The sequence below is a fragment of the Nycticebus coucang genome, chromosome X (assembly GCF_027406575.1).
Source record: "Nycticebus coucang isolate mNycCou1 chromosome X, mNycCou1.pri, whole genome shotgun sequence".
NCBI lineage: Eukaryota > Metazoa > Chordata > Mammalia > Primates > Lorisidae > Nycticebus > Nycticebus coucang.
Window position 1 is genome coordinate 127856703 of NC_069804.1, and position 15785 is coordinate 127872487.

Genomic DNA, 15785 nt, shown 5'->3' on the forward strand with positions numbered 1-15785 from the left:
CCTGAGCCTGAATTCTCCCAGCTATAAACAATTTCTCTTTCCCTGGATGTTCCTAGAGTATTTTACTCATATATCTCTTAAAGCACTTATCCCATTCACAGTACAATGGAAAATTTTAAATTGGAAGGGAATTTTACATGTTTCTTTAGGAAAATTCTTTTCTCTTAAATAAAAGGAAACTGAGGTCCGGAAAGTTGAAGTGATGGGTGAAAGGCATTGTAGATTTGTACAAAACTTGGACCATAGTAATTTGTGTCCCAGGCTTCATTCTCCTGGCACGATCGAAGTAGATGATCATGGACTTTGAATTAGGCTTGGCAGTCAACTTTCAGCTCCGACACTTATAAGTTAGCCAAGTCATTTACCTTTCTGAAACTCGTTTCCTCCAGCTCTAAATATAAATAATCATGACTGTTATGAAAATCAAATGAGAGTGTGTATTCAAAATGCTAGCATGGAGTAGGTATTCAATACATATATGTTAGATGAATATAACAGGATTTAGGGGGCAGCACCTATGGCTCAAAGGAGTAGGGCGCCGGCCCCATATACCGGAGGTGATGGGTTCAACCCCAGGCAAAGCTGCAAAAAAAGAAAAAAAAAAAAAGAATAGGATTTAGGGATTGCTGATGGGCAATGGGACTTCACTAAAAAGTGGCTGGGGGAACAGGGTGGCAGCTCATTGCCACTGCTCCCTACGTTTGCACTCTTTCATAGAAGGTTCCCTCTGTAGGCTATCAGTGCCGGCAGTGTCTGTCCAAGCAGAAAGGTAGTTCTTACAAGATTTTTTTTTTTTTTTTGTAATGGCAATGATAAAATCTCTCTGTTCTTTCAAGCAGATAAGAGGTAGGGCTGTGGGTAGGGGGTTAGATAAAAGATATATTTCTTCCATTTAGTTTCCTGTATAGCGGTAGCCTGGGGCTTAGATGCTGTTCAGTGGTCTAACTGGACTATCTGTGAGAGGAAATTCACCATACATTCAAGGTAGCAAGAAGAGCACTTTGCTGTTGGCTCGTAGCCCAGTAATACCTTGTTCTGACTTTAGCAAGGTTTATTGAGACTTTTTTAGACAGCTCTTCACTCTGAATCTGCCCACCCTGTCGGCTTTCTTTCTACCTAGTGCTTTGGGGATAATGGCATACTGTGCATTTGTTCCTTTCATTTAGAGAAACAAGTCATTCCCTGGTCCCAGGGTGCGTGTACCTAATAGAAATATCTCTGCTACTTGAATGAGGATATGACCTGACAGGCAACTGGAGAAATAAAATGAGACTTCTGGTGCCTTGTTTAGGGTAGAATGGGAATAAGCTGAGGAAAACGAAGTTGCTCAACAGTGGGCCCGCCCCCTGGAAGGGGGTACAGGAGAAACTCACGAGAACCAATTACAAATTGATCTAGAAGCCCACTTTTTAGGGTTTACAAATTAGGAGTTCTATAAGAGGAAAATGATTTTATGGGGGGATGAGAAAACCAGTAGAGGGGAGAGCAATGGATTGGGAGTTAAGGGGTTGGGTCTGGACCCTTGCCTCTACTTCTCTGCTTCTGAGAGAGTGTCTAGGATTATGACCTGAGCTTCACATTCCAGTCTGTGAAGTGGGTGCAATAAGGTCTGTAGTCTTCCTTCCAACGGTAGCAGAATCTGAAGGTTTGCCAGTCTTCAGAATTTTTACTTTGTGAAGCCCAAAGCATTATACAAAACCTCCTACTTTGAGTAAATTTTGTATGTGTGCGTGTGTTTCTAGGTTTAGGTACCCCATGGAGGATACAGATCTATTGGCAACTTGCCTTGCTATGGTATTCTTCATTTTACTCTTCCCGGAATCCACCACTGTTGTTCACATTGAGTCCATGTTGGAGGTAGTTGGATTCCTTTCTTTAAGGAGAATTCTCTTTCACATCTACCCCTCTCTCTGAGCTTTGCACTATTTTCATAGCTCTTGTAGTGTGGCTTTAACCATGATTTTGGGTAGGGCCACAGAGGGGCTTGGGAAATCCTATGACTTCCCAGGTCTACTTGTTAGTCTTCTGAAGGACTAACACTTGGCACTTGCCATGAGAGGAGATAAGGGATCTATTCATCCATTCAAGTATAGAAAGAAGAATGCATAGTACCATGAGAGCCTCTGATGAGGAAATTTGACTTATGGAGATCGGAAAATGCTTCTCTAAGGAATTAATAATTGAGCATTGACTAAACAAAGAGAATGCTGGGAAGTGTATGTGTACCCAGGCACATGCAGTAAGCATTTTAGGCGGAAGGAACAATGTGCATAGGCCTACGATTAAAAAAAAAAAAAAAAAAAAAAAAAGGCCCATTCCAAAAACAGAGAGCTTTAATTCAAAATTTTCAAATTTAAGACACAGTTTTGGGTGTCGAGGGTTGAAAGTGTCCCCAGCTTTGAAGTAGTTAGGCTAAATCACACATGCTTTAATTGGACCCACTGTGGATAGAGCATGTGAAGCATTATCAAGAAAAGCATCTGTACTATTGAGCCAACAGTCTGGATGGGGTGAGAGGGCAGATAAAAAATATGTGAAGTGCAAGTATTCCTCTCAAGGTTTTGCCCAACAGCTGTATGGAGTGTACAGATGAATTCCTGCAGGCTACTTGGTTGAGGCGACTTGAGTCCACTGGAATAAATCAGAGAAGGCTTCCAGCAGGTGCTGAGTTCTGAATAGTGTTCCAAGGAAGATATGAATCGGTAAAGAAGACAAGAGAAGGTGTTTCTGGCAGGACAGACAGCATGAGTGATGACTTCATGGTAGAAAGACTATTTCTGAGGTGGGAAACTTGGGATCAATTAGACTTTCCTAAATGGAAAAAAAAAAAAAAAAAGCAGCCTAACTCAGATCATCTTAGACTCTTTCTATGGCACAACTCATCAATTAAAAGGAGGAAAATGAAGGTTCCCTGGGCACCATGTGAACAGAAATAATTGATTATTTGACTAAATTTAGCCTTCTAAAAAAGTAAATTGTCATGAAGATCAATCATGACTTCCTCCACTTCCTGTAGTCAGGACCAGCTTTCTGCAAGACTTTGCTGCCTACCCTTATTCTCAGGACATTTTCCGATTTTGTATAACCTGGCATCTACCACAATTTATGGAGTCCTGTTTGCTTACGTCTTTTTTTTTTTTTTCTATTAGTGAATCATAGCTGTGTACAATAGTGCAATCATGAGGTACAATGTGCTGGTTTTATATATAGTTTGAAATATTTTCATCGAACTGGTTAACACAGCCTTCATGGCATTTTCTTAGTTATTCTGTTCAGACTTTTATATTCTACATTTAGTAAGTTTCACCTGTACCCTTCTAATTTTAGCAGTTATTTATTCTGATACCTGGTAAAATAAAAACTCTTCTTCTTTCGCTGGGCATTGACATTTTCTGATGGATCTCTGAGAAACCACAAACCCTTCAAACAAAGAAATCTACCTCTGATAGACTGGCAGGTGGTGGGGTAAATGTTTCTGAGCAGGTGACCTTACCCATTACCTTTCAAAGGGAAACTATCCCTTTAGCAGCTTGGCTTTGATTTTCATGCAATATTTCCTCCTCAGGTGTTGAAAGACTAAGTTAGCATACAGACATATCATAAGGGAGAAAGGGATTTAATTTTGCCTGTCAAAGCTCCTGAGGATGCAGGATATGACTCTTTGAAAGCAACAGGTGTATAGTAGTACACCAATGTGGTTAAAAGTTGGAGCTTTGCTCCATCCATGTAAACATGAAAGAGGTAAAGTCTCCATCTTTCTTTAAGGCTGCATAATATTCCAGGGTGTACATATACCACAATTTATTAATCCATTAGTGATCTCTTCTTAGTAAAGTATCTCAAGAATGGAAGAAAAAGTATCCAATGTACTCAGCCCTACTATGAAACTAATTTATGGCTTTCATATGAAAGCTATAACCCAGTTATAACCTAAGAATACGGGGAAGGGGGAGAGAGAGGGGGGAGGATGGGGAGAGGGACGGTGATTGGTGGGCTTACACCTGTGGTGCATCTTAAAAGGGTACATGTGAAACTTAGTAAATGTAGAATATAAATGTCTTAACTCAATAACTAAGAAAATGCCAGGAAGGCTATGTTAACCAGTGTGATGAAAATATGTCAAATGGTCTATAAAACCATTGTATGGTGCCCCATGATTGCATTAATGTACACAGCTATGATTTAATAATAAATAAAAAAATAAAAATAAAAAGAACAAAATTTTATAACCTTTTATGAAAGGAAAGACTAGCCATCAGCGAAGGATTAGAATAGGCGATGGAAATCCAAGTGACACTCACTGTCTCCTATTCTCACCCTAGCCATAATATCCCAAAGAGAATGTTATGAAGACTATACTTTCAGAAATCATGTCTGTAGTTCATTACTAAGGAGAATGTATCAGAAACAACCCCACCTTTATGTCTCCATTGTCCCTATTTTCACAGGTACCTGTCGGCTTGGCTGGGCCTACTACTGTGCTGGAGGTGGGGCAGCTGTAGCCATGTTGATCTGCACCTGGCTGTCTTGCTTTGCTGGAAGAAACCCCAAGCCTGTCATGTTGGTGGAGAACATTATGAGGAACACCAATTCTTATGCCATGGAGCTTGACCGCTGCTACAAACCTTGAGCTTTGAAAGAAGATCACAGAGGGTGGGAAAGGGGAGGGATGGAAGCCCCCAAAAGAGGTACAAATACTAGACCAGTTATTACCCAACTGCTGGCACTGCATGAGTTTAACTCACCTGTCATTCACTTTCACTTTCCCTTAAGCCAGTGGGTCAGTGGCTATTTACAAAATTCATCTAGAGCAATGATTCTCTCAAACATTTACCCAACTGGCAAGTACTCACTAAACCTTCAAGTCCCAAAGCACTCCTTCATGCAAAATAGGAAGATCCTTGCTTAAAAGGGTACTGCACAACCACGCAGCTCTTCAGAGTGCTACAGTTCCTGTCTACCACTCACCCCAAAGCTTGAGGCCTAGATAAGAACAGTTGTGCAGGGAGAGACCAGGACGTGGACAAGGCTGGCTCCTACTTTTCCATTCATACAGGTCTCCCCCTGGTGTTTATTTACTGTTGCTCCCAAACATCTCTGAAATACCACTGCTTAAATTTTTGTGACTTTCTTAGGACTATACCTTGACTCTTCCTTTTTTCTCCTCCTACTTTTTTTCCTTCCCAGTTATAGAGAAGATTGAGGGGAGGGTGACTCCCATTGGGGAAAACATTAATCAAGGATGCTTACATACAGCCTAGATCCCCTCCTCATTACGCTTAAGAATATTCATAGGAGTTCATTTTCTGTTCTGACAGGCTGATTGGCTGTATCAATCTGACAGCTATTGGCTATATCAATATTTTTTTTCCTCCTAGACCTTTAGAGATACATAAATGATGTTTATCAAATGTCCTGAGAAGAGACTAGCATTTGTTGGGCACTCAATAAATATGAATTCATAACCATGATGACAGGGATATTCTGCTGGATCCTTATTAAAATTTCTAACAGAGTTCACTTTTATTGAGTAGGAACTCCACGGTGCCCTTTTGCCCCTCTAGTAACTCCTAGTGTGATACAAATTTTTCTGCCTGTTTCAAAGAGTGCTCATCAAATGATCTCTCCTCCATCTGGGGTGAGTTAGACGTGAAAGAGCACAGTCCTGATGTGACTGAGGGCTGATGTATTTTTAGGCCTGGCCTCCATCCCATCTGTGCTCAAGGCTGACGGGTGGTGTAGAAGAACATGATGTCTCCTGGGGCACAATTTGTATTACTCCTCCCCCACCCAGTTAGTTCAGGCCAGCTCTATTATTCCATCACTATAGCTTTAGGGACTGGAGAGGGTCTGTGCCTTAAAAGGCAAGCTCATCTGTTTCTATTCTTAATCCTTTTGACGTGGTTTAGTTATAGTCCTACCTGGAGGGAGAGAAATGAAAAAAAAAATAGGTTTGAGTTACATGCCATCCTAGGAAGGGTCAGGTTCTTGATTTTAATGTAGGCAAATGAATTTAAGCACATATTCCATTCATAGTTCATTCATTTAGTCACTCATTTAGACAACACTTCTTGAGGATCTTCCTATATGCCCCATCTATGCTAAATCGAGGGGATAGAAGGATAAGGGCACAGTTTCTCACCCTAAAAGGGACAGTGGAGAGGTATTGAGAGGCGAGTTGATAAATAATGGCCACTGCTTTAACTGCTAGAAAAGTGAAGAAGGGGGATGAAGGGATGATAGAAAAGCCATTAAACTGACTTGAGAATGAAGCAGCTCATGGGAAACTTCTTAACAAAGATAGCAGAGTGTAGTCAGTGAAGGTAAAGAGTGCACTAGACAAGGAGAGGTGCCAGCTGAGGCATGGAGCCAACATGACAATGACAAACAGGTGTATAAAGGGAAGTGGCAAAAGCTGAAGCTGAAAAGGAAAGCAACGGCCAAATCCTGTGGGATGGTCTATGCCACAATAAGGAATTTGGATTTCATTCTAAAGGAGGGCCATTGAAAGAAAGGTGACACGAACAGATTTGTGTTTTTTCAAAGATCAGTTTGGCTAATGTGCAGAGAATGAAAGAGAAGAGGAAGAAAATAAGAGAGATTTTGATAATCTAGGTACAAAAGGATCAGGTACTAAAGTGAGGTACTAACTGTGAGACTGGAGCAGATAGATGAATTTCAAAGAAGATATTTAGGGAGTAGATTCCACAGGACTTTGGGGGTTTTGTTGAGACAGCATCTCATTCTGTCACTCAGCTAGAGTGCTGTGGTGTCATCATAGATCACAGCAGGCTCAAACTCCAGGGTTCAGGCCATCCTCCTACCTCAGCCTCCCAAGTAGCTTGGACTACATGCCACATGCCCACCTAATTTTTCTACTTTTTTTTGTAGAGACAGGAGTCTTGTACTTGCTCACACTGGTCTCGAACTGCTGAACTCAAGTAATCCTCACCTTGCCCCCCTCCCCCAAATGCTAGGATTACAGGCATGAGCCCTCCACCCCTGGCCAGATTCCACAGGATCTAACATCTAATGCTGTGATCCCCAATTCCCCGGCGGCAGACCAGTACCAGTTCGTGGCCTGTTAGGAACCTCACACAGCAGGAAGTGAGCAGCAGTGAGCAAGGGAAGCTTCATCTGTCACTCCCCATTGCTTGCATCACCACCTGAGCTCCACTTCCTGTCAGATCAGCAGTGGTGTTAGAGTCTAGTAGGAGCGTGAACCCTCTATAAACGGTGCACATGAGGGCTCTAGGTTGCACATTCCTTATGAGAATCCAATGCCTGATGATCTCAGTGGAGCTGAGGCACTGATGCTATAGCACTGGGAAGTGGCCACAAATAACAGATCATCATTAGCTAGAGGTTTGACTGCACAGAGACCCTAATAAATCAAGTGCTTGCAGATTCCTATCAAAACCACCCCCTCAGGTCTGTAGAAAAATTTTCTTCCATGAAACCAGCCCCTGGTGCCAGAAAGGTTGGGACCACTGGTCTAATGTATATGTTTAGGTGATGGCAAGTACGTGGGTGATTCCTCCCACCAAGATGACAAATATAAGTGGAATAACAGATAGTAGGGAACTAGTGACTGAATTAATATCAAGTATTATCTCTCTTGGGGAACTGAATTAAGTATTTCAGGTGAGGCAAGGTGAACATATCTCACTGGGAAGAGAGGGATGTTGTGCGTTTTCATCCCCTTTACGAAAGATGACTAAGAACAGCTAAAACAAAAATGGAACTGGCTTAAACCTCATTTTTATTGTGTAAACTTAGTAACGCAACCTTAATTTAGAAGAGCCCCGGGTATGTATTAGTGTAAATATTTAGGAAAAGGCAGGTCCCTCTTTAGAAGACAGTTGGATCAGGTGATCACTCTTCTCAGGCTATGGAACCTTCTGAAATTCTATGGGGTAGAATTTGTGGAAATGAATATGTAAGTCCGAGTCCTGGTAGGAAGCAGATGGCATACGCAAGTTTAACTGCAGCAAGCTTAATGTAGAGATTATTTGTGGTGGTGTGTGCAGGGTTAAGGGAGCTCGCAAGTAATGATGAGGCATAGAAAGCCTGTGAGCCGTGAGGATCTGTTGCCACTCTTGAGACTGAAGGGACCAGGGGAAGAAATGACATTAGTGGAACCCAGAAGGAACTGTGGCTGTGTGAGAGGGGCTGCATGACCGGAGCTGTGGCTTTAGGTAGCACAATGTGGTCTCTGCCCGCATACAACACTGTATGAAGGGAGACAGAATAAATCTCCATATTTCATTCTCTTCCTGCTTTCTATAACCACCATTTGCCAGACCCAGCCAGACACCAGCTGGTACAGAAGCCTGTTGCCACAGTCCGTTGAAGTCAGCTGCCTTTGGCACAGAGCGTGACAGGGCAGGGCAGAGAATGGAGCTTGGCAGTGTGAGGATTAAATGGAAAATAACAGCTCAGCGCATGTTCTTAGCCACCAGCACTACCATCACATTATGCTCTCCCAGGAAGCACAGGCTTTGCTGCCCTGCGTGGCCCAGTTTCCTAAACACGCTGTGAAGTAGATGGACCCCAGAAAAGGGACTGAGAAGGAAAGGGTTAATTCAAGAAAACATTGAAAATTGTCACCTTGTAGAAATCGTAGGCAGGAATTAGAATGTTTCCTTCACTTTTCTATGGAAAGGGGACCAGATTTACAAGGGATTTCTCTCCTTGTCAAGAAACCAGGTCTGCAGGGGCTTCTAGTCAAAGTGGAATCTATCCCCAAGTTCAATTTGAATTCCAATTCCTCTCTGCCTGTGTCTGGTTACTTTCCTGCCAAGCCTTATTTTTGCAGCGATGTCAGGTTCTTTCCACCACTGCCTGGAGCCTGGAGCAGACTCCGGGAAGCTGAGTATACCTCTCTAACTGCTGTTGTCAGGCAGAGGGCTGAAGGAGTGAAGCAAGGACCTCAGAGGCTCTGCAGTTTGTCCCATGCCTGGCTGGCTGTCTTGCTCCCTGCCTGTGGATGCAGGTTTAGTGCTTAACCCTGAGTCCTTTCTTTCTTTTTTTTTTTTTTTTTTTTTTGGTGACAATTTCGTATTTTCTTTTCTTTTTTTTTTTATTAAATCATAGCTGTGTACATTGATATAATCATTCACTATATATAATCATATATAGTGAATAATGATGAATAGTAGTGAATAATGAATAATAGTGAATAATGATTATAATCATATAATCATATAATCATTCACTAGCTTCACAGACCGTTTACCAAGTTTCACATATATCCTTGTAAGATGCACCGCTGGTGTAATCCCACCAATCCCCTTCCCTCTACCCATCTCCCACCTCCCTCCCCTCCCTTTCCCCCTTCCCCCTATTCTTAGGTTGTAACTGGGTTATAGCTTTCATGTGAAAACCCTAAATTAGTTTCATAGTAGGGCTGAGTACATTGGATACTTTTTCTTCCATTCTTGAGATACTTTACTAAGAAGAATATGTTCCAGCTCCATCCATGTAAACATCAAAGAGGTAAAGTCTCCATCTTTCTTTAAGGTTGCATAATATTCCATGGTGTACATATACCACCATTTATTAATCCATTCGTGGATCGATGGGCACTTGGGCTTCTTCCATGACTTAGCAATTATGAATTGGGCTGCAATAAACATTCTGGTACAAATATCTTTGTTATGATGTGATTTTTGGTCTTCTGGGTATATGCCCAGTAGAGGGATTACAGGATTGAATGGCAGATCTATTTTTAGATCTCTAAGTGTTCTCCATATCTCTTTCCAAAAGGAATGTAATGATTTGCATTCCCACCAGCAGTGCAAAAGTGTTCCCTTTTCTCCACATCCGCGCCAACATCTCTGGTCTTGGGATTTTGTGATATAGGCTAGTCTCACTGGAGTTAGATGGTATCTCAAAGTAGTTTTGATTTGCATTTCTCTGATGATTAAAGATGATGAGCATTTTTTCATATGTCTGAAGGCCACGCGCCTGTCTTCTTCAGAGAAGTTTCTCTTCAAATCCCTTGCCCAGCCTGCGATGGGATCCCTTGTTCTTTTCTTGCTAATGCGTTTGAGTTCTCTGTGGATTCTGGTTATTAAACCTTTGTCGGAGACATAACCTGCAAATATCTTCTCCCATTCTGAGGGCTGTTTGCTTGCTTTACTTACTGTGTTCTTGGCTGTGCAGAAGCTTTTTCGTTTGATCAAGTCCCAGTAGTGTATTTTTGAAGCTGCTTCAATTGCCTGGGGAGGTCCTCCTCATAAAATACTCGCCCAGACTGATTTCTTCAAGGGTTTTCCCTGCACTCTCCTCTAGTATTTTTATAGTTTCATGTCTTAAGTTTAAATCTTTGATCCAGTGAGAGTCTATCTTAGTTAATGGTGAAAGGTGTGGGTCCAGTTTCAGTCTTCTACAGGTCGCCAGCCAGTTCACCCAGCACCATTTGTTAAATAGGGAATCTTTTCCCCACTGAATGTTTTTAATTGGCTTGTCAAAGATTAAATAACGGTAAGTAGCTGGATTCATCTCTTGGTTCTCTATTCTGTTCCAGACATCTACTTCTCTGTTTTTGTGCCACTACCATGCTGTTTTGATCACTATTGATTTGTAGTATAGTCTGAGGTCTGGTAGCGTGATTCCTCCTGCTTTGTTTTTATTTCTGAGTAATGTCTTGGCTATTCGAGGTTTTTTCTGATTCCATATAAAACGAAGTATTATTTTTTCCAGATCTTTAAAGTATGACAGTGGAGCTTTAATAGGGATTGCATTTAAATTATATATTGCTTTGGGTAGTATGGACATTTTAACAATGTTGATTCTTCCCAGCCATGAGCATGGTATGTTTTTCCATTTGTTAATATTTTCAGCTATCCTGAGTCCTTTCTGACTCTGGGATTACTTTAGTGCTTAACCCTGAGTCCTTTCTGACTCTGGGATCACTTAGATCTTAGGGGTGGTGTGTGATTGGGGAGGCAATTCATTTGAGCTCACAGTCAATGGTGTGTTTCTCAAGGGTCCATTTAGTGGGACACTCCTTTCAGAAAAGAGTTTCAGATGGGCAGAAATTGCCCAATGGCATGTCTTTGTGTCTAGAAGGTTTAAACTTCTACACTTGGTGGAAAGTGTTAAGTCTCTCGCATCTCTCTCTAATGTCAACCCTCATCATCCCTGTTCCCCAGGCAAGTAGCCCCGTCTATTCACTTATAGCTGCTAGTGACTTCCATGCAATGTCTTCTGCCTTACAGGAGCAAATGCCCCAAACTGAGGGGGAAAGGCTCTGGCCTCTGGGAAAAGAGTTCTGGCTTCTGCAAGAGTAGGTGGCAATAATTGGGTTATAGCTTTCATATGAAAATGTAACTAAAGAGGCAAATATCATATGAAAGCCATAAATTAGTTTCATAGTAGGGCTGAGTACATTGGATACTTTCTCTTCCATTCTTGAGATACTTTGCTAAGAAGAATATGTTCCAGCTCCATCCATGTAAACATGAAAGAGGTAAAGTCTCCATCTTTCTTTAAAGCTGCATAATATTCCATGGTGTACATATACCACAATTTATTGATCCATTTGTGGGTCAATGGGCACTTTGGGATGAAAATATTTCCAATTGTATATAAAACCAGCGCATGGTACCCCATGATTGCATTAATGTACACAGCTATGATTCAATTAAAAAATTTTCAAAAAAAAAAGAGTAGGTAGCAATACAAGGTTTTGGTTGCATGAGGGAAAGCCCTGAGAGGATCGGGGAACAAGGAAGCTTCTGGAAGCAGAGGCTTTATAAACTGTCAAACAAGCTGTATTAGAAGGGGTTTTGGCCCCTTCAAAAATGTGCTAGGGATACTTTATTCAGAGTCTGGCATTCACTCCCTGTAGAAGTACTAACATGGAGTAGTTTCCGAATTGTATTTAGGGAGCCTGGTAATGGGAAACAATGGATGTTTCAAGAAAACTAATAGTGAATGCATTTTGTAAAATATGAAGGGCATCCCACTTGGTGGCTCGAGGGGAAAGGTGTGCTATTTCTAGAACTTACAATCAATCTCCACCAAGGCCCAGTATCTGCTTAGTAGATAGGAGGCAGGACCATTCCAAAGAGTCATCTCCTCTTTGTGCCCTTGTTTTAAGAGCATTGTCTGAGCTGGAGGGGGGCTTGAGTTGAAGGAGACTTATTACTGGCCTCTCCCTTAGGTGGAGAGAAATGTATTTTCAGCTTCAATTATTTTTTTCCATTTACTTCTGAGATTTGGCTCTCTCAGGGTTGATCTCTAAACATGTGGAACCCCCACTGATCCCTCAAAGCAAACAGCAAATAAACCTTTGTTTCTATGCACACAAATGATGTAGATTTTCATTATACTGAGCTACTGATATGTTAGGGGACAAAAGTAGGGGAAGATAAAATGCTAGGTTTTCATGGCAGCACTGTACCCTGATCCTTCCTCCCTTGCCAGAAAGGAGTCCCCAGAGAACAGGACTTGGGAGAGAGGCCATTGAGGCTGGTCAGCATGCATGTGGGCAGAATCCCAATTTTGGCTTGCTTTCATGTAGTGCCTCTGCTTCCTGGAGACATGGTGGCAACTATGGATAAGAAAAACAAAGTTGGGAGGAAGTTCAAGGGGAATTGAGAAGTGTAACTAAAGAGGCAAATATCAGAACACTCCAGAGAAAGTGTCTTTTTCCAGTGTGGCTTCTCAGAAACTCATTTGTGGACTTTGATTCTCTTTCCAAAGTAGCTCTTAGTATCTTCTGTGTTAAAATACTGCCTTTCTAGGCAATATGGTAAAATGAAGACAGATCAGGCTTTGGAGTTGGACAAATCAAGGTGTGAGTCCTGGCTCAAACATTTCTTAGATGTGTGTCCTTGGGCAAGTTTCTTAACTTTTCTGAGTCTACTAAACTTTTGTAGACAACATCTGCTGTCTGCTGTTGGCCTCAACAACCTCTAGCAATATAGATGATGTTAGTCATCCAATAGCCCCATTCCTTTTAGTTTGCAATTGATTACCAACCTTATTCTAAGTCGGTTTTAATATTGATTGACATTATATTGACATCATATTATATTGACATAATATCTAATATTGATTGATGTTAGAATCTGTTGGGAAGCTTTTAAAAATGTTTGATGCCAGCTTGACACCTGTAGCTCAGCTGCTAGGGCGCCAGCCACATACACGGGAGCTGGCAGATTAGAACCCGCCTGGGTCTGTCAAACAACAATGACAACTACAACAAAAAAAATAGCCGGGCATTGTGGCAGGCACCTGTAGTCCCAGCTACTTGGGAGGCTGAGGCAAGACAATAGCTTAAACCCAAGAGTTTGAGGTTGCTGTGAGCTGTGATGCCATGCACTCTACCGAGGGTGACATAGTGAAACTGTCTCAAAAAAAAAAAAAATGTTTGATGCCTTTGTCCTATCCCAGTTCTACCAAGTCAGAATCTGTGGAGGCTGCTAGACCTTACTATCCCTACCTTTATTGTTACTATCATCTGCTGAGTTCCTAGTTATACCTCAGTCATTGAAGACTTTAGTACCTGGCCCACTCTCGTCTCTTCTATTTTTATTTCTATCATCCTTTTGGAAAACTGAACATCCAGGTGAACCACTTTTTCAACTTCTTGGCCCCTAAGTTCTTTGACTTCCTTAGCTCTGTTAATATTTTTTCCTCTACCCAACCTCTGCAGATCCTGTCCTTGACACCAACAAGAAATAAACCATCACCGAAATTATGATTTCAAGTCTCCATTCCTCACCAAAACTTCTTATCCTTTCATGTTCTTTAATATTGCCACTCTGCCAACTTTTTGATCCCACCCTACTTACCCAATCTAGAGTCCATAGTTTACCATAATAATCACTGATTGCACAAATGTTCTATTCTTTTGCCCCTTGATCATCCTGCCATATATTTATCCAAAAAAACCCAAAATCTTGTTAAATTTAATAATTTGCCTGATCAGTTTCCCAACCATTGAGAGAGAAAAACTAACTATCTTTGCACCTTTTCTTTTCCTATACCCACTCCCTTGGTGAGTTCATCCAATCTCATGGCTTTAACTATTAGCTGTACTCATTGCTACTACCCTAGGGTGGTCTAAATGCATCAGCATCCCATGGGAGCATATTAGAAATTTAGAATCACTCCAGTCCCACTGAATCAGAATCTACATTTTAACAAGATCTGCAAGTGATTGGTTTGCATTAAAATTTGAGAGGCACTGCTGTATACCAATGGCTCTCAGCTCTGATCACAAATCAGAATTAACTGGAGAGTTAAAATTTTGCTAATGCTAATGCTCATTTTCAGAAGCCCTAATTTAATTGGGCTAGGATATGGCCTGGACATACATACATTTTATAAGTCACCATGTGATTTTTAACGTGCAGCCATGATTGAAAACTACTGCCTTACATATTTATAACTCCCAAATAATATTTCCAGCCCAAACTTCCCTGAACTCCAGGCTCATGCATTCAATTATCTATGCCATATCTCTACTTGGATGTCTAGTAGTAGACTTGACAAATTGTGCAAATTCCCAGCCAAGATTAGAATCTTCCTCCCTAAATCTGCTCCTTGTAATCATGCCTATCTTAGTAAATAAATGGCACCATACTTTCCCGATTTTACCCCCTATCTCCACAGGTGGCCCTGCTGATCCTTTCTGGCTCTTCTGCCTCTGTTCAATGTCTTTATATTGAGATGTTGCCAGTACATTGCTCATTTCGGCAGACAGACTCTCCCCAGGTTATCTTACTTGCATGCTCATGATGCTCTAATTTAAACATGATCAGCTGGCTCAAATTTAACCTGTGCCTAAAGAAACAACTAGTTTTCTCTCCTACTCCCCCAACCCATTGCTTCTGGAAAAAAGCTGGTAATTTCTTTTCATTCTTTGGGCTCCTAACCCCAACTGATGTGCCAATCCCATCGATTCTAGTTTTAAAATATATTCTTTATCTGCCCACTTCTATTATCTCTACTACTCCACCCTAAGACATTAATGATAAAAAGAAGTCTTAGCACGCTGCTACTAAAAGGGAACATTCTACTCTGATAACTTATCTATCAAGCCTTTAGCAAATGCCATCCTAAATATTAAAATGTTAGAAGCATTCCAGTTTAAATCAGGAAAAAAAGGCAAGAAAAATATTATAGTGTACAATTGCAAACAGCAATATTAGCTACTTAAGGCTCAATATTATAAAAGGGGCAGAGAAAATGATAAAGCATCATTTAAGGGCACAGGAAAAGACAAAAGGGAGAGAGAAATAGGTTTCATGAATGGAAAGACTTGATATCTTAAAGCATGTCTGTTTTCTCCAAATAAATTTAAAAATTCATCACCATTCCAACAAATATCCTATCTTTTTTAGTGTGATTCTACAGGCTGATATTTATCTTTGTATTCAGATATCAAGACTTAAAGCTATAACGATTAATAAGTGATACTGACACAGGGATAAACAGATGACTAAAACAGAATAGAAGATCAAGAAACAGACCCATAATTATAAGGAAACTTGACATAGACAGAAATAGAATTGTAAATCAGTGAGGGAAGCATAGACAATTTAACAAATTGTACTGAGAGATTTCTATTTAAGAAATAAAATTAAATTTTATTCCTAACATTTTGATTAAAAACAAAATCTCAATTCCAGAGGGAGCAATGACCTAAATGTAAAAAAAAATTAACATTGAATAAATAATTGAGGAAAATGTTTTTATGACTTTAGGGTGAAAAAGATTTCTAAAAAGGACATAAAAGGCATAGTTCCTAAATCAAAAGAATAATA

At 40.8% G+C, this 15785-nt stretch overlaps 1 protein-coding gene across 1 annotated transcript in view; it reads left to right on the forward strand.

Moving 5' to 3' along the window:
* The window catches only part of LHFPL1 (LHFPL tetraspan subfamily member 1), a 49264-nt gene extending 39647 nt beyond the window's left edge, over window positions 1–9617 (forward strand). The window contains exon 4 of the mRNA XM_053579831.1: window positions 4449–9617. Coding sequence (XP_053435806.1) covers window positions 4449–4630 — 182 coding nt within the window. The 3' untranslated portion in view covers window positions 4631–9617. The remainder of the gene's footprint in view (window positions 1–4448) is intronic.
* The last annotated feature ends 6168 nt before the right edge of the window (window positions 9618–15785 follow it).